We start from the raw sequence: 26,994 nt of genomic DNA, 5'->3' as shown, positions 1-26,994 counted from the left end.
TGGGGTATCAGCGCACTCACGACAAATTGGACAACAAATTTTGGGGTCCAATTTCTCCTGTTACCCTCGGGAAAATACAAAACTGGGGGCTAAAAAATAATTTTTGTGGGAAAAAATGTTTTTTTTTTTTTACGGCTCTGCATTATAAACTTCTGTGAAGCCCTTGGTGGGTCAAAGCGCTCACCACACATCTAGATAAGTTCCTTAGGGGGTCTACTTTCCAAAATGGTGTCACTTGTGGGGGGTTTCAATGTTTAGGCACATCAGTGGCTCTCCAAACGCAACATGGCGTCCCATCTCAATTCCTGTCAATTTTGCATTGAAAAGTCAAACGGCGCTCCTTCCCTTCCGAGCTCTCCCATGCGCCCAAACAGTGGTTTACCCCCACATATGGGGTATCAGCGTACTCAGGACAAATTGTACAACAACTTTTGGGGTCCAATTTCTTCTCTTACCCTTGGGAAAATAAAAAATTGGGGGCGAAAAGATAATTTTTGTGAAAAAATATGATTTTTTATTTTTACGGTTCTGCATTATAAAGTTCTGTGAAGCACTTGGTGGGTCAAAGTGCTCACCACACCTCTAGATAAGTTCCTTAGGGGGTCTACTTTCCAAAATGTTGTCCCTTGTGGGGGGTTTCAATGTTTAGGCACATCAGGGGCTCTCCAAACGCAACATGGTGTCCCATCTCGATTCCAGTCAATTTTGCATTGAAATGTCAAATGGCGCTCCTTCGCTTCCGAGCTCTGTCATGCGCCCAAACAGTGGTTTACCCCCACATATGGGGTATCGGTGTACTCAGGACAAATTGTACAACAACTTTTGCGGTCCATTTTCTCCTGTTACCCTTGGTAAAATAAAACAAATTGGAGCTGAATTAAATTTTTTGTGAAAAAAAGTTAAATGTTCATTTTTATTTAAACATTCCAAAAATTCCTGTGAAGCACCAGAAGGGTTGATAAACTTCTTGAATATGGTTTTGAGCACCATGAGGGGTGCAGTTTTTAAAATGGTGTCACACTTGGGTATTTTCTATCATATAGACCCCTCAAAATGACTTCAAATGAGATGTGGTCCCTAAAAAAAAATGGTGTTGTAAAAATGAGAAATTGCTGGTCAATTTTTAACCCTTATAACTCCCTAACAAAAAAAAAATTTGGTTCCAAAATTGTGCTGATGTAAAGTAAACATGTGGGAAATGTTACTTATTAAGTATTTTGTGGGACATATATCTGTGATTTAATTGTATAAAAATTCAAAGTTGGAAAATTGCGAAATTTTCATAATTTTCGCCAAATTTCTGTTTTTTTCACAAATAAACGCAAGTACTATCAAAGAATTTTTACCATTGTCATGAAGTACAATATGTCACGAGAAAACAATGTCAGAATCACTGGAATCCATTGAAGCGTTCCAGAGTTATAACCTCATAAAGGGACAGTGGTCAGAATTGTAAAAATTGGCCCGGTCATTAACGTGCAAACCACCCTTGGGGGTAAAGGGGTTAATGGCCACTGCCGGGTACTGCACATCCGTCCCATAAATCAGTAGAAGGCCGATGTGCAGTACTCATCCGCCGCCACTATACAGTAGACGGAGCTGTGGAGCTCCATAACTGGTCAGTACTGGCCGCTGCCTACACTTAGACCCGTGATCGTCAGGTTTGCCAGGTGTCACCTCCAAACAGACATTGATGCCCTATCCTAAGGATAGGCCATCAGTGTTAGTAGTTGACAATCTCTGTAAGTTATGGGATTTTTTTTTCTGAAAATGCTGCAATATTTTAGAATAAAACATACATTTTTGCTCTTAGGGAGCCGTTCTCTGTTTCATGCCGCTTACGATTGGGACTATATTAGAGGTTCTCTCTAATCTGGGATCTATGATTCCAATCTAGTCTCTTCCATAGAAGGAAACGCAAAGTACAATAATAAAACTTCTTTTAAGTATTTGGCATGAAAGTGAAGTCGATGTTAGTTTTTTTTTTCTTCTTTCTTTACACCCAGTCTCATTGTCCAACATTTCTCCTCTCCCGTTTTTGGTCTCTACATAAGTAGCAGCGCCGGATAGCGGGTCTCTGAGATTAGATCAATTGGTTTCAATAAGGAAAGCGTTTCTCAGAAGAATATCGTGTTCACAAGTGCCGAGACGGCACCTTTTTATTTTTCTATTTTTATTTTTGGGCCTTTTCTATTGTGCTTTTTTTTTCTCTCCAAGTAATTATTGTAGTGGAGTAAGCACAGAATAGAGAATAATGGCTGATTGATATAAAAGTCACATCTGGTGCAAACACTTCCCGCACACCCTCCCTCTCTGCCATACAGCCTAATACGTCTATTTTCCTTTTATTAATTATCAGAGCTTTCGGAGCCTAATGAGAGAAAAAGTTGATATTTCAAGCATTGCGGAGAATTCATTAAAATTGACTGCCAGCATTGATTAATAATTTCTGACGCTCGTCATTGCCGGGGCATAAGAAAAGGTTTTTTTTTTAATGTTTCCCCCAAAAGTTTGAGACAAAGCTAAGATAGAGAGATATTTGATGGGTTCATCATATTTAAGATCAGCTTTAAGCTCGTTATGTATGGTCCCTATGCCTGCTCTGGGGGTCGTTAGTGATTTTCCTTCCTTATGTATGATCTTCGCAGGGTCGTGAACTAGAACGTATTGATTGGATGGGTTGACATTAACCTTTTTTCTCGTTTTGAGATGAGCTGGAACAACTTATCAACCTTCATAAGTGGAATCACGGAAAATAGAATGTTTCACGTGGTAAAATCACAATGATACACTATGAAGCTATTCAGACATGTGTACTGCAGGTACTGTGGTTGGAAAACACCTTTTAAATAAAGATCTTTATTATCTCAGCTAGACTATAAACTATAACTATAAATGAGGTATTGGAGAAGATACCTACTAACCCATTACAGAAAGAGGACTTCCATATGGTGACAGGACAGCACTATCTGCTGCTTGTTTTAGGAGGGAAGAAAGAGAACAACCTATTGAAATGTAAAGACGAATTGCTGTTCTCATTTATTTGCACCTTAAGTCATTGTAAATAGACTTGAGCTTCTGCAGCACAGCTTTTCAACCTCTAAAACTGTCCATAGACTTAAAAGGAATCTAAACTATAAGACCATCCACCAAAACTTTATATATGGCATGCAGGTCTTTGAAATGTAAATCCATTGACTCCTTTACATCTTCTAACTGTTGCTGCTCTCCTGAGGATTTAACATTTTAACTCCTAAGCAAATGAGGCATAGACTTAAAGGGAATCCGTCCATGTGATCAACCTCCCTTTGAATTGTAAACTAGAAATTGACTTCTTTACATCTTCTAACTCTTGTTGCATTTCGGAGAATTTATCATTTTTAATTAATTTGAAAAAGAGACACTGCTCATACTTCTGCCTCCCTCCCAACCCAAGCTTGTTCTACCGCCCATCATTAGCTTCTTTAGCTTTATTAAACGCTCACCCTCAGTGTGATGTCAGGTGCCGCAAAAGGATGTCCATGAGCTATCAATAATGCTAAAGAGAGGCAGTGTCTTGGGAAGTACTCTTTCACATCCACAGCACTTCACATTTCCTTAGCATATTAATTAAAATGCTGAATTCTGAAATGCAGCAACAGTTATAAGATGTAAAGGTGTCGATAGATTTACATTTTAAAGACATTCATGCCGTGTATTCAGTTTGGGTAGTTGATCTTACGAACGGATTCCCTTTAAGTCTATGACCAGTTTTTGATGTTGTAAGCTGTGCTGCAGTAGCTGAGGCTTATTTACAATCACTTTAGGAGCAAATAAATCAGAACGGCAACTTTTCTTTGCATTTAAACAGAAAATGTGCTTCCCTTCCCTCCTAAATAAACAAACCAAAAATCCATTACAAGAAGCAGATTGTGCTGTCCTGTCGCCATACGGACTAATCACAAAACAATTCTTTTGTGTTTTTTTTTTTTTTTTTCTCATTTATTTAGTCTTACCACCCCCACCCTACCTCCCCACCCCACCCTACCAGCCTTGAATACAGAGCAGTGGACTGAATGAAGCACAGTGCCTGTGAATGGAGGCACTTTGGAGATTTATTGATCAATAAAGCAGGCAATTACAGCTTGTTTAGAGGACTGGGTAGAGCGAAGCCCTCTTCCTCTTGTCCCTCAGAGCAGCATCCAGCCTCCAATAATGATAACCCTCGTATCTCGCTTGAAACCATAAAAGTCAATAGCAAGATATAGGATTTCAATAAAATTATGACACTAGATAAACTTTACCCCAGGAACGGATTCTCACCAGGGATCACGCCAGGCTTCACTTAGATTTGTAACTTTAATTTTTCCCTTATTGATTTTGCACGCTTTTCTCCGCTTTGCTGCTAATTAGCCGGATTCTTTAAGCAAAGGAAAGGGAGTCGTACGTCTCAGAAAGACACTTACGCAACAATTAAATACCCCATTGAAGCAGCTGTATTTCTGCAGACGGGCCTGGAGAATGGGAGCAGCCAACAATCCCCATTGTATGTAATTGCTTTTCAGGCACGTTTTCAAGAGTTTGTATTATTAAGATTGGACCGTGTGTAACCTTTAATCCGGCGCTGGTCTGCAGATCATCCCAGGGCTCCCCTTAAAGGAGAAACGAGTCTATGTTTAGCCTTATAGAAGGAGGGTAAATGTACTAAAGCAGAACTAAGTGTTCTATGTGGAACAGCGCTCCTTTATATAGTAGTCTGGACTCTTACAATTATTATTCTAACCCATTTAAATTATTGAAAAATTTGATTGTAGGAACCCAATGGTAGTTCACTTTAAGGCTTCATTCAGACGTCTGATTTTTGCATATAAGTGATATTTGTGGTTATCACCGATAGCATGTGATGGACATTTGGGCCATTTACATGTTAGTGATTTTTCACGGACTGAGCGGTTCGCGGAAAATTGCAGAGACGTGTCCCAATTTGATCTAAATTGGCAATCCAACTTCATGGGTCCATTAAAAAATCTTACCCCACTCGGATGCCAAGTTGGAGAAACTTTTTTTTTTTTTTCCACATGTTGACCACAGTTTGATCAGAATAATTAGTCTGTTTTTTTTCTCGTACATGAGAAATACTGACATCTGAGGCTGAAATCGTATCCGAATTGGATGAAACACTAAACCCTATTTGTTGCCAGGAAAAAATTAGGCACCGTCAATGTTGCCTTATATGTCTATCTCTAGTAGTGGATAATTTTTGGACTCCAAGTCAAATCCCATGAAAACATGTTTCCTTTAGAGCCAGAAGAACTGTGTCTGTTCACATTAACTCTGAGTCCACTGCATCTGTCCTACACGTACTCAGTATCAATACCCCTAGTGAAATATCTGTGCCGCCCGCCTGTTTGTCGAATACTGTTTTTAAGAAGTTTCGCTAGATCCTGTGCTTCCCTGTCTCAGCCGAGGCACAGTGAGAGGCGAGTCTTTCCCATTAGGGTCCCGTGCCCTTTATAGATGGCTCACATACCTTGTGGGAATAAAAGGACTAGAAATAGGAAAAACCCAATGTGGCTAAACAAAGAAGTAAGACAGGCAATTAACAGTAAAAAGAAAGCATTTGCACTACTAAAGCAGGATGGCACCATTGAAGCTCTAAAAAACTATAGGGAGAAAAATACTTTATCTAAAAAACTAATTAAAGCTGCCAAAAAGGAAACAGAGAAGCACATTGCTAAGGAGAGTAAAACTAATCCCAAACTGTTCTTCAACTATATCAATAGTAAAAGAATAAAAACTGAAAATGTAGGCCCCTTAAAAAATAGTGAGGAAAGAATGGTTGTAGATGACGAGGAAAAAGCTAACATATTAAACACCTTCTTCTCCACGGTATTCACGGTGGAAAATGAAATGCTAGGTGAAATCCCAAGAAACAATGAAAACCCTATATTAAGGGTCACCAATCTAACCCAAGAAGAGGTGCGAAACCGGCTAAATAAGATTAAAATAGATAAATCTCCGGGGCCGGATGGCATACACCCACGAGTACTAAGAGAACTAAGTAATGTACTAGATAAACCATTATTTCTTATTTTTAGGGACTCTATAGCGACAGGGTCTGTTCCGCAGGACTGGCGCATAGCAAATGTGGTGCCAATATTCAAAAAGGGCTCTAAAAGTGAACCTGGAAATTATAGGCCAGTAAGTCTAACCTCTATTGTTGGTAAAATATTTGAAGGGTTTCTGAGGGATGTTATTCTGGATTATCTCAATGAGAATAACTGTTTAACTCCATATCAGCATGGGTTTATGAGAAATCGCTCCTGTCAAACCAATCTAATCAGTTTTTATGAAGAGGTAAGCTATAGGCTGGACCACGGTGAGTCATTGGACGTGGTATATCTCGATTTTTCCAAAGCGTTTGATACCGTGCCGCACAAGAGGTTGGTACACAAAATGAGAATGCTTGGTCTGGGGGAAAATGTGTGTAAATGGGTTAGTAACTGGCTTAGTGATAGAAAGCAGAGGGTGGTTATAAATGGTATAGTCTCTAACTGGGTCGCTGTGACCAGTGGGGTACCACAGGGGTCAGTATTGGGACCTGTTCTCTTCAACATATTCATTAATGATCTGGTAGAAGGTTTACACAGTAAAATATCGATATTTGCAGATGATACAAAACTATGTAAAGCAGTTAATACAAGAGAAGATAGTATTCTGCTACAGATGGATCTGGATAAGTTGGAAACTTGGGCTGAAAGGTGGCAGATGAGGTTTAACAATGATAAATGTAAGGTTATACACATGGGAAGAGGGAATCAATATCACCATTACACACTGAACGGGAAACCACTGGGTAAATCTGACAGGGAGAAGGACTTGGGGATCCTAGTTAATGATAAACTTACCTGGAGCAGCCAGTGCCAGGCAGCAGCTGCCAAGGCAAACAGGATCATGGGGTGCATTAAAAGAGGTCTGGATACACATGATGAGAGCATTATACTGCCTCTGTACAAATCCCTAGTTAGACCGCACATGGAGTACTGTGTCCAGTTTTGGGCACCGGTGCTCAGGAAGGATATAATGGAACTAGAGAGAGTACAAAGGAGGGCAACAAAATTAATAAAGGGGATGGGAGAACTACAATACCCAGATAGATTAGCGAAATTAGGATTATTTAGTCTAGAAAAAAGACGACTGAGGGGCGATCTAATAACCATGTATAAGTATATAAGGGGACAATACAAATATCTCGCTGAGGATCTGTTTATACCAAGGAAGGTGACGGGCACAAGGGGGCATTCTTTGCGTCTGGAGGAGAGAAGGTTTTTCCACCAACATAGAAGAGGATTCTTTACTGTTAGGGCAGTGAGAATCTGGAATTGCTTGCCTGAGGAGGTGGTGATGGCGAACTCAGTCGAGGGGTTCAAGAGAGGCCTGGATGTCTTCCTGGAGCAGAACAATATTGTATCATACAATTATTAGGTTCTGTAGAAGGACGTAGATCTGGGTATTTATTATAATGGAATATAGGCTGAACTGGATGGACAAATGTCTTTTTTCGGCCTTACTAACTATGTTACTATGTTACTATGTTACATACTTTGATCAGTGTTGAGGAGTGTAGTGCTGTGACAGGTCATTCATCAGTGTACTCTTTTTTGGGAAAAAAAAAACAATCCAAATCTTCCCCTTTTTCAGCCACGTCTTTCACCAGCGTCCTGACATATAAGCCTGCCGTTTACGTATGTGAGATAATGGATTTTTGCATTTCGGGTTCAGTTTAATGTGGATTGGCAATTGGCGCGTTAGAACAGTCTGCTTTATATTCTCTATAGGCCGAGCTTCCCCTCCTTCTCCCACCCAAGTCCCTCTCTAAAGCCACTTCAATTAAAATACATCTATGATTTCCGTTCTCACTTTCATTACGCGCTGCCCCTTTGCTCTTGTTCGTGCTCACTCATTTTTTTTTGCTTTCTCCATCTCTGTCCTAATGCTGTACTTGCTATGCATTGTCCCTCACCCAGAGCCTGGAGTGTCACTACTGATTATTAGGGGACTTGGTGACCTCATTATAGTAAAGCAACGTCTTATAGCCGAGTCGTGCAGCTACAGATGCTGTTTTTCTGCCGTTATAATAATAATAATTTTTATTTCTGTGGCCCCAACATATTCCGCAGCACTTTACTTTTCAAGGGGACTTGTACAGACAATAAAGACAAAGCAGCGTAGCACATAACATAAATATTGTGAATTGTGGATCCTGTGTTATCTACTGGAGATAGAGGTGTTATCAGTCATTGTACAGGAGGAGGAGGTGAGCTGTGACATCACCTATTGTGAATGGTGGATCCTGTGTTATCTACTGTATATAGAGGTGTTATCAGTCATTGTACAGGAGGAGGAGGTGAGTTGTGACATCACCTATTGTGAATGGTGGATCCTGTGTTACCTACTGTATATAGCGGTGTTATAAGTCATTGTACAGGAGGAGGAGGTGAGCTGTGATATCACCTATTGTGAATGATGGATCCTGTGTTATCTACTGTATACAGAGGTGTTATCAGTCATTGTACAGGAGGAGGAGGTGAGTTGTGACATCACCTATTGTGAATGGTGGATCCTGTGTTATCTACTTTATATAGAGGTGTTATCAGTCATTGTACAGGAGGAGGAGGAGGTGAGCTGTGACATCACCTATTGTGAATGGTGGATCCTTTGTTATCTACTTTATATAGAGGTGTTATCAGTCATTGTACAGGAGGAGGAGGAGGTGAGCTGTGACATCACCTATTGTGAATGATGGATCCTGTGTTATCTACTGTATATGGAGGTATTATCAGTCATTGCACAGGAGGAGGAGGTGAGCTGTGACATCATCTATTGTGAATGATGGATCCTGTGTTATCTACTGTATATGGAGGTATTTTCAGTCATTGTACAGGAGGAGGTGAGTTGTGATATCACCTATTGTGAATGATGGATCCTGTGTTATCTACTGTATATAGAGGTGATATCAGTCATTGTACAGGAGGAGCTGAGCTGTGACTTGACCTATTGTGAATGATGGATCCTGTGTTATCTACTGTATATGGCGGTGTTATCAGTCATTGCACAGGAGGAGGAGGTGAGCTGTGACATCATCTATTGTGAATGATGGATCCTGTGTTATCTACTGTATATGGAGGTATTTTCAGTCATTGTACAGGAGGAGGTGAGTTGTGATATCACCTATTGTGAATGATGGATCCTGTGTTATCTACTGTATATAGAGGTATTATCAGTCATTGTACAGGAGGAGGAGGAGGTGAGCTGTGACATCACCTATTGTGAATGGTGGATCCTGTGTTATCTACTGTATATAGAGGTATTATCAGTCATTGTACAGGAGGAGGAGGAGGTGAGCTGTGACATCACCTATTGTGAATGATGGATCCTGTGTTATCTACTGTATATGGAGGTATTATCAGTCAGTGTACTGGAGGAGGAGGAGGTGAGCTGTGACATCACCTATTGTGAATGGTGGATCCTGTGTTATCTACTGTATGTAGAGGTGTTATCAGTCATTGTACAGGAGGAGGTGAGCTGTGATATGACCTATTGTGAATGGTGGATCCTGTGTTATCTACTGTATATAGAAGTGTTATCAGTCATTGTACAGGAGGAGGAGGTGAGCTGTGACAGCAGCTATTGTGAATGGTGGATCCTGTGTTATCTACTGTATATAGAAGTGTTATCAGTCATTGTACAGGAGGAGGAGGTGAGCTGTGACATCACCTATTGTGAATGATGGATCCTGTGTTATCTACTGTATATAGAGGTATTAGTCATTGTACAGGAGGAGGAGGAGGTGAGCTGTGACATCAACTATTGTGAATGATGGATCCTGTGTTATCTACTGTATATAGAGGTATTAGTCATTGTACAGGAGGAGGAGGAGGTGAGCTGTGACATCACCTATTGTGAATGATGGATCCTGTGTTATCTACTGTATATGGAGGTATTTTCAGTCATTGTACAGGAGGAGGTGAGTTGTGATATCACCTATTGTGGATGATGGATCCTGTGTTATCTACTGTATATAGAGGTATTAGTCATTGTACAGGAGGAGGAGGAGGTGAGCTGTGATATCACCTATTGTGAATGGTGGATCCTGTGTTATCCACTGTATATAGAGGTGTTATCAGTCATTGTACAGGAGGAGGAGGTGAGCTGTGATATGACCTATTTGAATGGTGGATCCTGTGTTATCTACTGCATATAGAGGTGTTATCAGTCATTGTAAAGGGAGGGGTGAGCTGTGACATCAAATATTGTGATTTGTGGATCCTGTGTTACCTACTGTATATAGAGATGTTATCAGTCATTGTACAGGAGGAGGAGGTGAGCTGTGACATCATCTATTGTGAATGGTGGATCCTGTGGTATTTACTGTATATAGGTGTGTTATCAGTCATTGTACAGGAGGAGGAGGTGAGCTGTGACATCATCTATTGTGAATGGTGGATCCTGTGGTATCTACTGTATATAGATGTGTTATCAGTCATTGTACAGGAGGAGGTGGTGAGCTGTGATATCACCTATTGTGAATGGTGGATCCTGTGTTATCCACTGTATATAGAGGTGTTATCAGTCATTGTACAGGAGGAGGAGGTGAGCTGTGATATGACCTATTTGAATGGTGGATCCTGTGTTATCTACTGCATATAGAGGTGTTATCAGTCATTGTACAGGAGGAGGAGGTGAGCTGTGATATGACCTATTTGAATGGTGGATCCTGTGTTATCTACTGCATATAGAGGTGTTATCAGTCATTGTAAAGGGAGGGGTGAGCTGTTACATCACCTATTGTGAGTCATGGATGCTGTGTTACCTACTGTATATAGAGATGTTATCAGTCATTGTACAGGAGGAACTGAGCGGTGACATCTATTGTGAATGATGGATCCTGTGTTATCTACTGTATATAGAGGTGTTATCAGTCATTGTACAGGAGGAGGAGGTGAGCTGTGACATCACCTACTGTGGATGGTGGATCCTGTGGTATCTACTGTATATAGAGGTGTTATCAGTCATTGTACAGGAGGAGGAGGTGAGCTGTGATATCACCTATTGTGAATGGTGGATCCTGTGTTATCCACTGTATATAGAGGTGTTATCAGTCATTGTATAGGAGGAGGAGGTGAGCTGTGATATGACCTATTTGAATGGTGGATCCTGTGTTATCTACTGCATATAGAGGTGTTATCAGTCATTGTAAAGGGAGGGGTGAGCTGTTACATCACCTATTGTGAGTCATGGATGCTGTGTTACCTACTGTATATGGAGGTGTTATCAGTCATTGTACAGGAGGAACTGAGCGGTGACATCTATTGTGAATGATGGATCCTGTGTTATCTACTGTATATAGAGGTGTTATCAGTCATTGTACAGGAGGAGGAGGTGAGCTGTGACATCACCTACTGTGGATGGTGGATCCTGTGGTATCTACTGTATATAGAGGTGTTATCAGTCATTGTACAGGAGGAGGAGGTGAGCTGTGATATCACCTATTGTGAATGGTGGATCTTGGAAAATTGTGGGGGAAAAAAATCAACAATTTTATACAATTGATTTAACATACGGTAGCTCCCTGATTTTAGCAGTAGGGCATCTTCTGATGACACATGCCCTGTAAGGGGACTAAACACTTTCGGCTGAGTTCTTTTTTCACCCAGCGTCTTTTTATAAAATATATATTTTATGTATTTATTATTTTATTATTGCCATTTCTATCCATTGGTAGAGAAAAGAACTCCCAGCTTCTCTACAGCTCATGTTGTCATCCAGATTTCCCCGTGTTCCTGGGGGCAAAGTTAGTTCAAGTTCCTGCTTAGTAGTATTGTCCACAGTCTAGCGCTGGGCAGCAATAATGGGGAGTTTTGTGATTTTTAGATGGAAATATTTTTCTGTCTCTTTAGACCAGATGCAGGAGAAATCTCTGCTTGGAATGATAATTTGTCCCTCGTAGCTCGGCGCACCAGTGTCGTAAACATCAAAGCCAACGCTCACTGTCCAAAATAACCATCCTCTCATCCCCTGAGCCTTTCCAAGCCAACAGATATTTCTGGAGAAATGTACAAAATGTTTACTACATTTGCCAGAGAAATATCATATTTGTAGAATGAAAAAATGTCCGATCCTAAATGTACAATGCTGCTGTCTTCCTGTTAGCTCTCAGGCTTTTATCTGCCTCTTGGCTCCTGCTGTGATACATTGTCGGATATTGGGGTATGTTGCATTTATACTGTGCAGATTAAGATTTTTCTATGATTATTTGGGATAGCAATGCAGAGTTGTCTATTAGTGATGATCATGCTCAGGTGCTAACCGAGTGTTTTCGGCGTGCTCGAATAATATGTTCTAGTCCCCGCAGTTGCATGTCTCGCACCTGTTTGGCGGCAAAACACATGCAGGGATCGCCTAACAAACCGGCGATCCATGCATGCGTTGCTGCTGTCGAACATCCGTGAGACATGCAGCCGCGGGGAATCGGACATATTATTCAAGCACGCTGAAGTCACTTGGTTAGAACCCGATCATGCTCAGATAACGCCTTATCTCGACACGTTCGCTCATCACTATTGTCTATCCCTCCATCCCATTTCTCATCTGTTTTCTATATACATACACGCCTCAATATTAAAATTACAACACCAGGAAGGAAAAGTCTTGGAATCAACCAGGATCACTAGGCATGTTAATGGTACGCAAGTGGTAAAAGAAAAATAGAAACACAATTTTCAATATAGGTTATTAATGGTCATGTGATGAATGTTCTGCCATGCTGAATGCACTTGGGTAAGTCTGTAAGATCCACTGCTGGCAGCTGCCTCTGCTTTTGCTGACCAATGCCATCCTAGATGTACTGATGGGAGTCTGGAGATGCTGTAGGTTACGGTAGCACATTTAGGTCACGCGGGCTGGTAATAGTCGCATGATAAACATGCAGCCTGGCATTGTCGTGCTGATAAATGGCTCCCAGGACACATTCATGTTCCCTTGTGAAGACCTCTTCATAGTCTCCAGACCAATCTTTAATCATCATTGGCCAATTCAAAAATAGGACTTATCTCTGATGAGAATAGGCCTCCTTTCCAGCCTCCATTACTGTCTTGCTGTGCACCATGGTTGTTTTTGAGAACGGAGTGAGGTCAGTGGAGCACCTGTATCGTACCTGGTACGGCTGTTTCTCCAAAGGGTCCCATGACCCATTTTTCAACATCACATCAACCCACATGTTGCTAGTGCTACTATGAGCAGCCTGCAGGTCTTAAATGTGCTCTCATAGCCTGCAGAGTCTCCAGACTGGTATCTCGTCTAGCAGGTCACTGGTTGCCAACTACACAGGAGCTGCCAGCAGTGGGTTTTGATTTGCTGAAGTGCTTTCAGCCGCAGAACATCCCTCAGACGACAATTAATAACTTCACTGATGGCAGCCAAGGCTGCAATTGCCGGGATTTCAGCATGTGGCGCTCATACTCGATGCTAAATAAATTGTGATGTTTTGATTTTTTTTTTCAGCATTTGCATATCAGTGACATGTCTCTCCATCCTGTCATTTCCATAATTCCACAGCTTTTCCTTCTTGTTCTGCTATTTCAATGTTAAGATGTGAAACCTGTGTATATGTATATACAGTATGTGTTGGTGTATGTACAGTGTGTGTATGTACAGTGTGTGTACAGTATGTGTATATGTATGTACAGTGTGTATAGTATGTGTACAGTGTATGTGCAGTATGTGTTTGTGTACAGCGTGCATGTATATAAATATATATACCTCGTGTGTGTGTGTGAGATACATGTATATATGTGTACTAGATGGTGGCCCGATTCTAACGCATCGGGTATTCTAGAATATGTATGTAGTTTATTTATGAAGTTTTCAGAATAATGCAATTTATACACAGGATTCGGCCGGCCGCGACCAATTAGCGAAGCGTGATTCAAATTCCGCGCCAATTCGCGGGCGGACTGTGCCTGTCGCTGATTGTTCGCGGCCGGGCGTGACCAATCAGTGAAGCCAGGGCTGGCTCCAGGTTTTTGAGGGTCCCGGGCAAAAGAAGTATGTGGGCCCCCCTCTCTAACACATACCAATCAGCGACGCAGGATTTCCGGGACAGACAGAAAGACAGACAGACAGAAAGACTGAAGTGACCCTTAGACAATTATATAGTAGATATTATATGTACGGTGTGTCTGTATGTACAGTATATGTGTATAGTGTGTGTACAGTGTGTGTATATAAATATATATACCGTAAATGTGTGTCTGAGATATATGTATAAATGTGTATATTATGTGGTGTCTGTATGTACAGTATGTGTGTACAGTGTGTAGTGTGTACAATGTGTATGTATATAAATATTTATACCGTAAATATGTGAAAAGTATGTATCTGTGTGTGTATATATAGTGTTTGCGTGTGTGTATATATGTATGTATGTGTATATATGTATGTATGTGTATATATATATATATATATATATATATATATATATATATATATATATATATATATATATAATATTTATCACTAAGTATTACAGGAAACTGTTATGTGTGTGTGTATTTAAGGTAGAATGATTGCTTGAGCAGCATTCCCGACCTTGCCCCGTTGGCGGTATGTTCTGAATGTAAAGTCATCGCCTCCCGTGCCCATTCCCCCGGCTGCCGTGCCTGTGTGTGAATAATGGCAGTCCACTTTATACATTCAGTTTATTTCTATGATACATTTGCTTTTTCTATGTTCCCTTTGCCTTGAAGGGGCGTTTTACCACACAGTAAATAATAACTATTTATTTTACGAGGTCTTAAGACTACGCTAACTGTGAATACTCCGGTAGCTCAGAGCCTCGGGATCCAGGAGATTAGACTCTACAGTAGGGTCAAGTCGTGTGTAAATGTGACCGCTTGACCCCTGCAGAATAATAGGAGCAATGCGTACAATGTGCCTGGTGGTTAAGAGCAGCACAGGCCATTGACTTTTTAGTACGGGCCATGTTCTGTGCACGGCTGGTTAACTTCCGCTACATTGTCCAAAGTATCTTGTTTTCTTTGCCCTTGTTATAAATTATTAGTTAATTCCAGCCTGGATGGTGTACAGTACGCGCAGTTGACTGATGCAATGATACACGTAGGGTCAGATTTATCTTTATGTTGAATTTATGTCATCCATGACTTCAGTTTTGAAGGGCAAGTCTATCTGCCCCTCTCTTGAAGCGGGTTTGATAATATGTCATAAGTTAAAGGGGTTCTATGGATTAAAAATAATTACAGAGGGGTGTTCCCTGTTCAAGACCCCTGTCTATCCACCAGTGCAGAAAACTCCTCCAGGATGAGGGTAAAACAGTGTGGCAATTTATTGAACCACCATCATACAATAGCATATCGAACAGTCCCACAGTCAGGATTAGAGCAGCTGCAACTGTGGGGCTCCCAGGGCCAACTACCCCCACCAGTTTTAGTATTTAATTAATCTGCATAGTTTGTGCTTCATTATTTTGCAGGCAAACAAGCTGTATGGACTTATAAAATACATAATCAACATATTAGCAAACATCTATTGTTCAATGACCTTCCGATCCTTTCTCCAAATATAGCAACACAATAAACTGTAGGAGCTGTTATAATAGGTTAACAGCAGCCATTCAGTAATTCACAAACATCTATTCAAGAGTCAACATTCAGACTCATATGAACAGTAGTGCATGTCTCTTGATCCACCAAAGAATAACACATCAATTTAAGAGTCAATGCTCAGACTCCTATGAACATTAGTCTGTCTCCTGGCCTTCTGAAAATATATGTCTGTCATAATTAAGATTAAATGCTGTGTTGTCACATTCCTCTAGAGATTACAACTGATGACTGGGATCCATTGGGACCACCAGTGAGCAGACACTTTTTTTTCTGTCTGAAGAATCCATCTAAAATATTGCTTCTAAAAAGAAGAAAAAAGCATTTTGCACATTTTTGTATGAACATTTGAGTTTTGATTCAGATTTGATGCACTTTTTTACATGTTTTTACTGCGTTGGTCCTGATGCATTTTATTTTTTATTTTTTTAGGTGTCACAATAGGATATGTTTTTGATTAATTTTACCAGCAAAATCTTGGCAAAAAGCATTAAAGGAAATCTATTATCAGGTCTTTGCCACATAATCTGAGTGTAGCATAATGTAGAGCGAGAGACCATCAATATGTTATTTACTAGGCTGCTTGCTGTAGATTTTATAAATTCACTGTTTTATCAGAAGGAGATTATCACTAGAAGACTAGTAAACCTGTTGCCATATAGTCCCCCATATTCATGAGCTCTTTATAACCCCGCCCCCAGCACTGATTGGCAGCTTTATACATATGCACAGAGTACCCAGAAAGTTGCCAATCAGTTGTGTGGCCAGGGTTATACAGAGCTCAGCATTCACAGAACTGGTAGATCTGCAGCAGATAAAACTGTGATGTTATTAAAACTGCTGAAACAGTTGAAAGAAATGATGAGACAGGAAGTGTCGGCTCACGCTTTCCCCCAACATTCTCCCTCAACATCTGACGTCGGCACCATGTAGTGACTTCATCGCACGCGCTACGCTGAGATGTGCTCGTGCTTCAGAATGCTTGCTGCAAAGACCGGAGAACTGGGGACACGAGGAGGAGAGGTGAGTATTGTATTTTTATTTTTTTTTAATCAGTGAGTGTTGTGGTGGCTATAATACTGTATGGAGGACTATGGGGAGTGCATTATACTATATGGAGGCCTGTGGGGAGTGCATTATACTATATGGAGTACTATGGGGAGTGCATTGTACTGTATGGAGGACTATGGGGGTGCATTATACTAAATGGAGGACTATGGGGAGTGCATTTTACTATATGGAGGCCTATGGGGTGTGCATTATACTATATGGAGGCCTATGGGGAGTGCATTATACTATATGGAGGACTATGGGGAGTGCATTGTACTGTATGGAGGACTATGGGGGGTGCATTATACTATATGGAGGACTATGGGGAGTGCATTATACTGTATGGAGGACTATGGAAAGTGCATTATACTATATGGAGTGCATTATACTGTATGGAGGACTATGGGGAGTACATTGTACTACATGGAGTACTATGTGAAGTGCATTATACTGTATGGTGTACTATGGAGAGTGCAATATAATATATGCAATACTATGGGGAGTGCATTATACTATATGGAATACTATTGGGAGTGCATTATACTGTATGGAGTACTATGGGGAGTACGTTATACTATATGGAATACTATGGGACGTACACTAAACTATATGGAGTACTATGGTGAGTGCATTATACTATATGAAAAACCATGGGGAGTGCAATATAATATATAGAGTACTATGGTGAGTGCATTATACTATATGAAAAACCATGGGGAGTGCAATATAATATATAGAGTACTATGGTGAGTGCATTATACTGTATGGAAAACTATGGGTACTGCATTACCCTATATGGAGGACTATAGGGAGTGCAGTGTACTGTGTGGAGGACTATGGGGGTGCATCATACTGTATGGAGGACTATGGGGAGTGCATTATTTATGGAGGACTATGGACCCTATTATACTATGTGGGGGGCTTTATAGTGTATGCAAGGTCCTTCATACTGTGTGTGGGGGCCATTATGCTGTTTGGACAGCCGTATAGGGGGCATTATACTGTTTGGAGGGCTAGTGGAAGCCATGATAGTGTGGTGAAGTCTTCGGCGAGTATACTGTATGTAAACCCATTATTCTGCATGGAGGGTTCTGTGTGGGTTACACTTGGGAGATCCTACTGTGTTGGGGCCACCATGCTTTGCTGGGGGAGTTGAGGTGGGGTATAGTAGGGTCCTCATACTATGCATGTAAGGCTACGTTCAGACTAGCGTTGTGCGCCGCTGCGTCGGCGACGCAACGCACAACGCATGCAAAAACGCAGCAAAACGCTGCGTTTTGCGACGCGTGCGTCGTTTTTTGCCGAAAATCGGACGCAAGAAAAATGCAACTTGTTGCGTTTTCTTGGTCCGACGCTTGCGGCAAAAAAGACGCATGCGTCGCAAAACGCAACAAACAAAAGCGCATGCGTCCCCCATGTTAAACATAGGGGCGCATGACGCGTGCGTCGCCGCTGCGTTGCCCGACGCTAACCCGACGCACACTAGCACAACGCTAGTCTGAACGTAGCCTAATGGGTACTGTGGAAGAATTCACATCATTCAGTGTTTGTGGGGCACTTTTGCTGGCAGTATACTTTATGGGTGCAATGAAAGCAGAATCTAGGGCTTCGGCAGGAAGAAAATTACTCTGAAAGGATTGCAAAGTTGTGACATACGGTATGTTCTTCTGTGATCCCGCCAAATATTTTTTTGTTCTTGTTTGTGGTACAGGCCCAATGATAACTTCTGCTATGGACCCCCTATGATTTCTATGTGCGCCCCTGACAGATTCCCTTTAAAAAATGCCGCAAAAACCTGAAACTTAAACACAGAATATGCACCTAAGAACAACCTTTTAAAAGGGGAAAAGTCAAATGATCAGGTAGGGGTTAAAGGTGGACATGATAAGGTTTTGAGAAATTGTAGTATTTTATTCCCCATCAGATATATTTTGGGGATGATCGGATGTGGAGTTAGAGGTCAATCGGAACTTTTCCTATAACACTTTTTTTTTTTTTTAAATTAAATTCTTCCACCCGACAGTAAATGATCACCCGTGAAAAATAAAAATCCTAAGCCCCTGTATTGGTAGCAGGAGATCCACCGGGAAAGAGGCGCCGCGACCGGGAGTGCAGCGCGACGCCTCGAAAGTGTAAACAGGTTTGATAATGTCTCTTATCTGACAGCTTTCTCCGAGCTTAGATCTTCCGAGTCATCACTAACCACAGACAGGCCGGAGCTATCTTTTTGGCAGTGTCTCCTACTTGGCAGCACATGGAGAATTTCCTTCAGCCCTGTTGATGCAGCAGAACCTGTACAATGTGTGTATTTTTTCTTTTTTTTTTGTAGTAGAAAGCTAAGCGCCCCATTTATCATGATGATAACTTGTTTAGATTACTGCTGTAGGCTCCTTTCCGTCCAGCATTCTGCTAAGATGGTTGATAGGGTCTCTGTCACGCCGGCTCTAAGTAGCGGCACAGGTGCCCAGTTTTTCACAGATTAAGTTGCGGAGATCTCATTTGGCAGCGGCCACGGTGCAGTGCAGATTAAAGGAATGCAGGAGACGTTTGGTGGAATTCCAGATCCGCAGCTTTAGCACATGACAGATTGTTAAAGCCAAGTAACGGTAAAATGTTAGTAGGGCTCATTTGTTAAATAGGCCCAATCTAGAGCTAATCTATTGCCAGCGTGATATTCGGGAGCTGTAAAACAGGCGGTGTCTGGACGGAGGCCAAGAAGTGTCTCATAATGTAGGACGAGGGCTGGAGGAATAATAGATCCTGCGCCTACGATCTCCGGGCTGAGTCCAAACAGCAACAAGGTTCGTACGTTGTGTCTGCGCTAAATTACAGTGACATTCTGCTCGGCACTTGGTGATGGCCATGTGTAACACCTGACAATGCAAATTTAAGGGCTTCGTACTGATTACGCTGAAAGCGATAGCCGGACGAACCAAGACTGGAGGGAATCGGTGACGGTATAACACATGGAACGGCGAAATTCTGCTCTGTGCCCACAGACGTTCATCAGGAGGGCAAGTGCAGCCTTGGGGAGCGAGGTACGCCCCTAGTTACGCCCCTGCATTGGGAGGGATAGTGTCCGCCTCAGAGGACCGGTTGGCTCTCCTGACTTGACTGTTTCAGTACGTGTTCTAAATAAAATATAATCTTGCTGCAGACCTCTGCATTGTGCTGTTCCTCAGCTATTCTTCCTGGAAATTGATAAATAAATTGGTAATTGGGTGTTAGACTTCCTATTGTGATTGAGTCGTCACAGATTGGAAAAGTGTCAGAATTTTTTTTTTTTCACATTAATATTTCCAAAAATATATTTAGCAGTTTTTCCAATTTCTACTAGGCCAAATACTTGACCCATACGTCCTGTTCTTCACATGGACATTGATAGATTTATTTATATAGAAGCAAAGATCATTGTGGATGGTGGATCCTGTGTTATTTGCTGTATATAGAGGTGTTATCAGTCATTGTACAGGAGGAGGAGGTGAGCTGTGACATCACCTATTGTGAATGGTGGATCCTGTGTTATCTACTGTATATAGAGGTGTTATCAGTCATTGTACAGGAGGAGGAGGTGAGCTGTGACATCACCTATTGTGAATGGTGGATCCTGTGTTATCTACTGTATATAGAGGTGTTATCAGTCATTGTACAGGAGGAGGAGGTGAGCTGTGACATCACCTATTGTGAATGGTGGATCCTGTGTTATCTACTGTATATAGAGGAGTTATCAGTCTTTGTACAGGAGGAGGAGGTGAGCTGTGACATCACCTATTGTGAATGGTGGATCCTGTGTTATCTACTGTATATAGAGGTGTTATCAGTCATTGTACAGGGGAGGGGTGAGCTGTGACATCACCTATTGTGAATAGTGGATCCTGTGTTATCTACTGCAGGGGTCCCCAACTCCAGTCCTCAAGGCCCACCAACAGGTCATGTTTTCAGGATTTCCTTTGCATTGCACAGGTGATGCAATTATTACCTGGGCAAGACTAAGGAGATCCTGAAAACATGACCTGTTGGTGGGCCTTGAGGACTGGAGTTGGGGACCCCTGATCTACTGTATATAGAGGTGTTATCAGTCATTGTACAGGAGGAGGAGGTGAGCTGTGACATCACCTATTGTGAATGGTGGATCCTGTGTTATCTATATAGAGGTGTTATCAGTCATTTTACAAGAGGGAGAGAAAGTGAGCTGTGACATCTACTGTGATGGATCCGACTATCTACTATATTATAGCTGTTACCTATAATTACAATCTTGTCTGTGGTGATAATGAAACTATTGAAAAGTCTTAAGTTAATAACGGGAATTATGAGTTGTGTGTGTGAAAATTGCAAGATTTCTGGGGGGTTTTATGATCGGGAAAACTGAATAACAGTTTGAAAAATTTGGAAAATTAAATGTTTTACATTTTAAATTTGATATAAGCAAATAATTTTTGTCATTTCTTAGTATAAAAAATAATATTTTTGTTAAGCATGAAACATGACTATCTGAATGATAAGGCGTTGACAAGTTTAGGATGGTAAGAGTGGGCAAATAAGTCACAATATTTCTGAACTACAGCTGGGAACTATACTGGCAGAAGTGCAGTATACGAGAACGAATGGCCCGAACAATAGGGGCGATGGTCCTGACTTTGGCGGCAGAGTCTGGTTGCGGTTCACCCTCCTGGGTAGCTACATCACCCCTCGGCAGCGCTCTCATGGTGATATCCATTACTGGTTACATGGGTAGCTACGTCACCCCTCGGCAGCGCTCTCATGGTGATATCCATTACTGGTTACATGGGTAGCTACATCACCCCTCGGCAGCGCTCTCATGGTGATATCCATTACTGGTTACATGGGTAGCTACGTCACCCCTCGGCAGCGCTCTCATGGTGATATCCATTACTGGTTACATGGGTAGCTACATCACCCCTCGGCAGCACTCTCATGGTGATATCCATTACTGGTTACATGGGTAGCTACATCACCCCTCGGCAGCGCTCTCATGGAGATATCCATTACTGGTTACATGGGTAGCTACATCACCCCTGGCAGCACTCTCATGGTGATATCCGTTACTGGTTACATGGGTAGCTACATCACCCCTCGGCAGCACTCTCATGGAGATATCCATTACTGGTTACATGGGTAGCTACATCACCCCTCGGCAGCACTCTCATGGTGATATCCATTATTGGTTACATGGGTAGCTACATCACCCCTCGGCAGCACTCTCATGGTGATATCCATTACAGGTTACATGGGTAGCTACATCACCCCTCGGCAGCACTCTCATGGAGATATCCATTACTGTTTACATGGGTAGCTACATCACCCCTCGGCAGCACTCTCATGGTGATATCCATTACTGGTTACATGGGTAGCTACATCACCCCTCGGCAGCGCTCTCATGGAGATATCCATTACTGGTTACATGGGTAGCTACATCACCCCTCGGCAGCACTCTCATGGAGATATCCATTACTGGTGACATGGGTAGCTACATCACCCCTCGGCAGCACTCTCATGGTGATATCCATTACTGGTTACATGGGTAGCTACATCACCCCTCGGCAGCGCTCTCATGGAGATATCCATTACTGGTTACATGGGTAGCTACATCACCCCTCGGCAGCGCTCTCATGGAGATATCCATTACTGGTTACATGAGTAGCTACATCACCCCTCGGCAGCACTCTCATGGTGATATCCATTATTGGTTACATGGGTAGCTACATCACCCCTCGGCAGCACTCTCATGGTGATATCCATTACTGGTTACATGGGTAGCTACATCACCCCTCGGCAGCACTCTCATGGTGATATCCATTACTGGTTACATGGGTAGCTACATCACCCCTCGGCAGCGCTCTCATGGAGATATCCATTACTGGTTACATGAGTAGCTACATCACCCCTCGGCAGCACTCTCATGGAGATATCCATTACTGGTTACATGGGTAGCTACATCACCCCTCGGCAGCACTCTCTTGTTGATACCCATTACTGGTTACATGGGTAGCTACATCACCCCTCGGCAGCACTCTCATGGTGATATCCATTACTGGTTACTTGTTCGCTGACTCCATCTCCCACCAGTGTAGATGAGCGGGTGCTGGTTCCGCCTCTTTACCGCTAACAGAGTAGTAAATACAGACCCCTTGCCGCCATAATGATAACGAGTGTTTCCTATCAAGCCATTTCATTGGTCGCTGAGGTGGAACACGAGTTACCGGAATCCCCAGCACTGACCTAAAGTCACAATCTGAGAAACATCTGTATTGAATCACATGATGGAAAACAATATTATTTTTGCTTTTTGACTATATGCATTATTTCATTTTTTTTTCCCTCTCCTTTTCTTTCTTTGCATGGTATTCCGGACAGGAGCGAGATGGAATGAGGGCGATCCTGGATTCATACGACAGTGAGCTGACCCCATCGGAGCACACTCCTCAGCTGACTCGCCGTCTTCGCGATGCCGAAGAGAATCTGCAGAAAATCCATGCGCAGAACGCGGAGATGGAGGTAATTCCTGGTGTACAGGCCGGGGTGGGGTGGGAATACAAGGACAGCCATGACCCCAGACAGACTGGATGATGTTGAGATCAGGGCTTTGTGGGGCCATTTCTTCACTTCCAGGACTCCTTGTTCTTCTTGACCCCGTAGATAGTTTTTGATGACATTGGCTGAATGTTTGGGGTCATTGTCAGCAGAATACATTTGGATCAAATCAGACGCCTACCTGATTCATGAAAGCTGAATGAAATCATGATTCATGAAATCGGCATGTATTTTCCAGAATTGAGGACATCATTCATCCTGACTTCAAATTTAATTTACAGAAATGCAGCCCAAATTTTTCAAGGAGCCTCCACCATGCTTCACTGTTCCTGCAGCTAACAAACTGCCTTCTTTTACAATCATACATTTCACATTTTGACTCATTAGTCCATAGCACCTGCTGCCATTTTTCTGCACCCCAGTTACTATGTTTTTGTGCGTAGTTCAGTTGCTTGGTGTTATTGCCATATCACAGGTATGGCTTTTTGGCTTCAGTTCTTTCATGAAGATCACTTCTGGCGAGACTTTACAAACAGTAAATGGGTGTAGCTGGTCCCACTGGTTGCTGCCAGTTCTGAGTAGATGGCACTGCAGGACACCTTCAGAGTTTTAAAGGGAAGTAACCATGATGTGTCTTTCACCTGTTGCAATTTTTCCTTGGCCGACCACTACAGCTATGGTCCTCTACATTGCTTTCTTGCTGCTGCTTCAAAGGAGCTTGAGCAGCACATCTCGAAACCCAAGTGCTTTGAAATCTTTGTCTTGGAGAGAGATTGTCTTGTTGTTGAGCTCAGTCTTTCCATGGTGTATGACCTGTGACATGAATGTCTTCCACAACCTCACCTGTATAGCAGAGTTTCTGTTCCTCACCCAGTTTTAACCCTCCAGCCACCGCTGGAAATGATGATCATTACCACCAGTTACTTACTGGTTACTTATACTCCTGACTGTAATCCTTCAAAATCCCTGACTTTGTGCAGGTGGACCTCTTAGACTTGATGCTGTGGATTTCTGCCTCCTATCATGCACTTATGTTCCTGGGCTTTGTCCTTTAATCTCCAGTTGTTTCCAACATGCCATGCACAGTGGCAGAGCGTTAATATTCGGTTTAGCCCCATCTGCGTGGATGGCGAAGCCTTCCTAAACAACAACATTAAAAGCCATTTTATTACAACTCATTTGGCTCCATGTAAAATGTTAATGAATGGAGAGACGCCGGGAGGACGCGCTGACACATTCACTATTTCCCGGCGTTTTTCAGTGATTTAGTGTGACGGAGATCACCATATGTATCCTAATCAGTTCATTCGGAGGCAGATGATGTTGGCACATCGGTGCCCATATGTTCTCACATTGTTTGCCAGTTAGACCAAAGGCTAAAATGGAAACCTGTTAACCCCTTGACCAACAATTATCACCTTACCCGATCAGCCATATTCTTCTTGTTTTCACAGATAATTGCAACTATTGGCCAAATACTCATTGAGAAAAGGTTTGTGTGCCCGGGAGTCTTGTGTGCCCGGGAGTCTTGTGTGCCCGGGAGTCTTGTGTGCCCGGTTGTCTTGTGTGCCCGGGAGTCTTGTGTGCCCGGTTGTCTTGTGTGCCCGGTTGTCTTGTGTGCCCGGGAGTCTTGTGTGCCCGGGAGTCTTGTGAGCCCGGGAGTCTTGTGGGCCCGGGAGTCTTGTGGGCCCGGGAGTCTTGTGGGCCCAGGAGTCTTGTGGGCCCCGGAGGCTCGTGCGCCCCGGAGGCTCGTGAGGAAAGCGGTGGTCTTCTCCAACTTTTGGCACCTTGCTGACACTTATATAGGAGTGTCACCACGTTGGCACAAAGAAGGGCACCACTTTGATGGTATAACTTTGTGATATTGAGAAATTCCTTTTCCTCTTGATTTCCCAGCGCGGTACCTTTTTTTTTCCGTCTGATCTTTTCTCTTTGGGTTCTTCCGGGCATATGGTCTTGTCTATCAGCGCTGCTTCTATGGGACGTTACTTCTACTTCTTCCATGCCAGATAGCTGCCAGTCTACAACGCTGGTTTCATTGTACTGTCACCCATGTCAGCGAGCCCGGCTGGTGTACAGGGAAGATAGATCGCTTAACCCCGGCTCTAGTCTGGGACGTAGAGAGCGCAGCACAAAAATAAGATTTTGTATTGTCAATACCGGTCACATCAGCTGAGTGTCACATCAAAGCGCTCCACCCCTGCTGATTTATCGCAGCCTGATGGAGTGCAGCATTTTATTATCCCCTTTTATCTCCTATTACTATTAAAAACTAATATATATATATATATATATATATATATATATATATATATATATATATATATATATATATATATATATAGTTTAGTTTCCTATTTGAAGAGGTTAGTAAAATATATATGTTTAGTGTAAACCTAACGTTACTTAACACAGGTAAGATGCAACTTCTGGTTGTTGCACCTGGACTGTCCACAAGGTGGCGGCAAATATTGAGTTTCAGCATCACGTAGCTTTATGTATTAACTGTTTCATATAAATCTACGGCCAAAAGTGATTTAAGACTTATCGGGGTGCACATTAGACATTCAGTATGAAAGGTCTTGTTCTTTTTACCTACTTAGCAGGTGGCAAATGACCTGATGGCATCCTGGATTGTAAGCTGCCAGCAGTTCTGAATTTGTACAGTACATGAGAATAATCAAGTTAGATAACGGGAATTCACAAAATAGCGATTATCGACGCAAACCGCATTAAGCAAAATGCTCATTGGTCATATTCCTGCATAGGAAGTTTACAACTTGGTCCACAGACTTCCCCCTAAAGTATCTTGATCTACCGTTTAGAGTCACAGGCAATGACTATCCAGTGTTTTTACGATTTATTTTAATAACCCACATCACAATATTTGTAATCCCCCATAACTAGGCAGCACGTTCAGTTTGGCAGTTTTACTTTCAAGCACTGGAAGCCGCCGGGGCATCTGTAATTAGGTTATATGTTCTCCCCATGCAGTCAATTATGACATACTGTTTGCATCTAACACTCGGCGTGTGCATCATGGAGGTGTAACCGCTCTGCTTGTGTGCCTCACAGAAGTGTAACCGCTCTGCTTGTGTGCCTCACAGAAGTGTAACCGCTCTGCTTGTGTGCCTCACAGAAGTGTAACCGCTCTGCTTGTGTGCCTCACAGAAGTGTAACCGCTCTGCTTGTGTGCCTCACAGAAGTGTAACCGCTCTGCTTGTGTGCCTCACAGAAGTGTAACCGCTCTGCTTGTGTGCCTCACAGAAGTGTAACCGCTCTGCTTGTGTGCCTCACGGAAGTGTAGCTGCTCTGCTTGTGTGCCTCACGGAAGTGTAGCTGCTCTGCTTGTGTGCCTCACAGCAGTGTAGCCGCTCTGCTTGTGTGCCTCACGGCAGTGTAGCCGCTCTGCTTGTGTGCCTCACAGCAGTGTAACCGCTCTGCTTGTGTGCCTCATGGAAGTGTAACCGTTCTGCTTGTGTGCCTCATGACAGTGTAACCACTCCGCTTGTGTGCCTCACGGCAGTGTAACCGCTCTGCTTGTGTGCCTCACGGCAGTGTAACCGCTCCGCTTGTGTGCCTCACGGCAGTGTAACCGCTCTGCTTGTGTGCCTCACGGCAGTGTAACCGCTCTGCTTGTGTGCCTCACGGCAGTGTAACTGCTCTGCTTGTGTGCCTCACGGCAGTGTAACCGCTCTGCTTGTGTGCCTCACGGCAGTGTAACCGTTCT

General features: G+C 42.6%; 1 protein-coding gene across 1 annotated transcript in view; it reads left to right on the top strand.

The window, feature by feature from the left end:
* MAD1L1 (mitotic arrest deficient 1 like 1) overlaps positions 1-26,994 on the top strand; it is a 740,224-nt gene that overhangs the window by 226,189 nt on the left and 487,041 nt on the right. The window contains exon 12 of the mRNA XM_069734326.1: positions 23,088-23,228. Within this exon, the coding sequence (XP_069590427.1) occupies positions 23,088-23,228 (141 nt within the window). The remainder of the gene's footprint in view (positions 1-23,087; positions 23,229-26,994) is intronic.

Source organism: Ranitomeya imitator, chromosome 7 (assembly GCF_032444005.1).
Source record: "Ranitomeya imitator isolate aRanImi1 chromosome 7, aRanImi1.pri, whole genome shotgun sequence".
Taxonomy (NCBI): Eukaryota; Metazoa; Chordata; class Amphibia; order Anura; family Dendrobatidae; genus Ranitomeya; species Ranitomeya imitator.
Note: the sequence above shows the minus strand (reverse complement) of the source record. Positions and strands in the feature narration are given on the sequence as shown.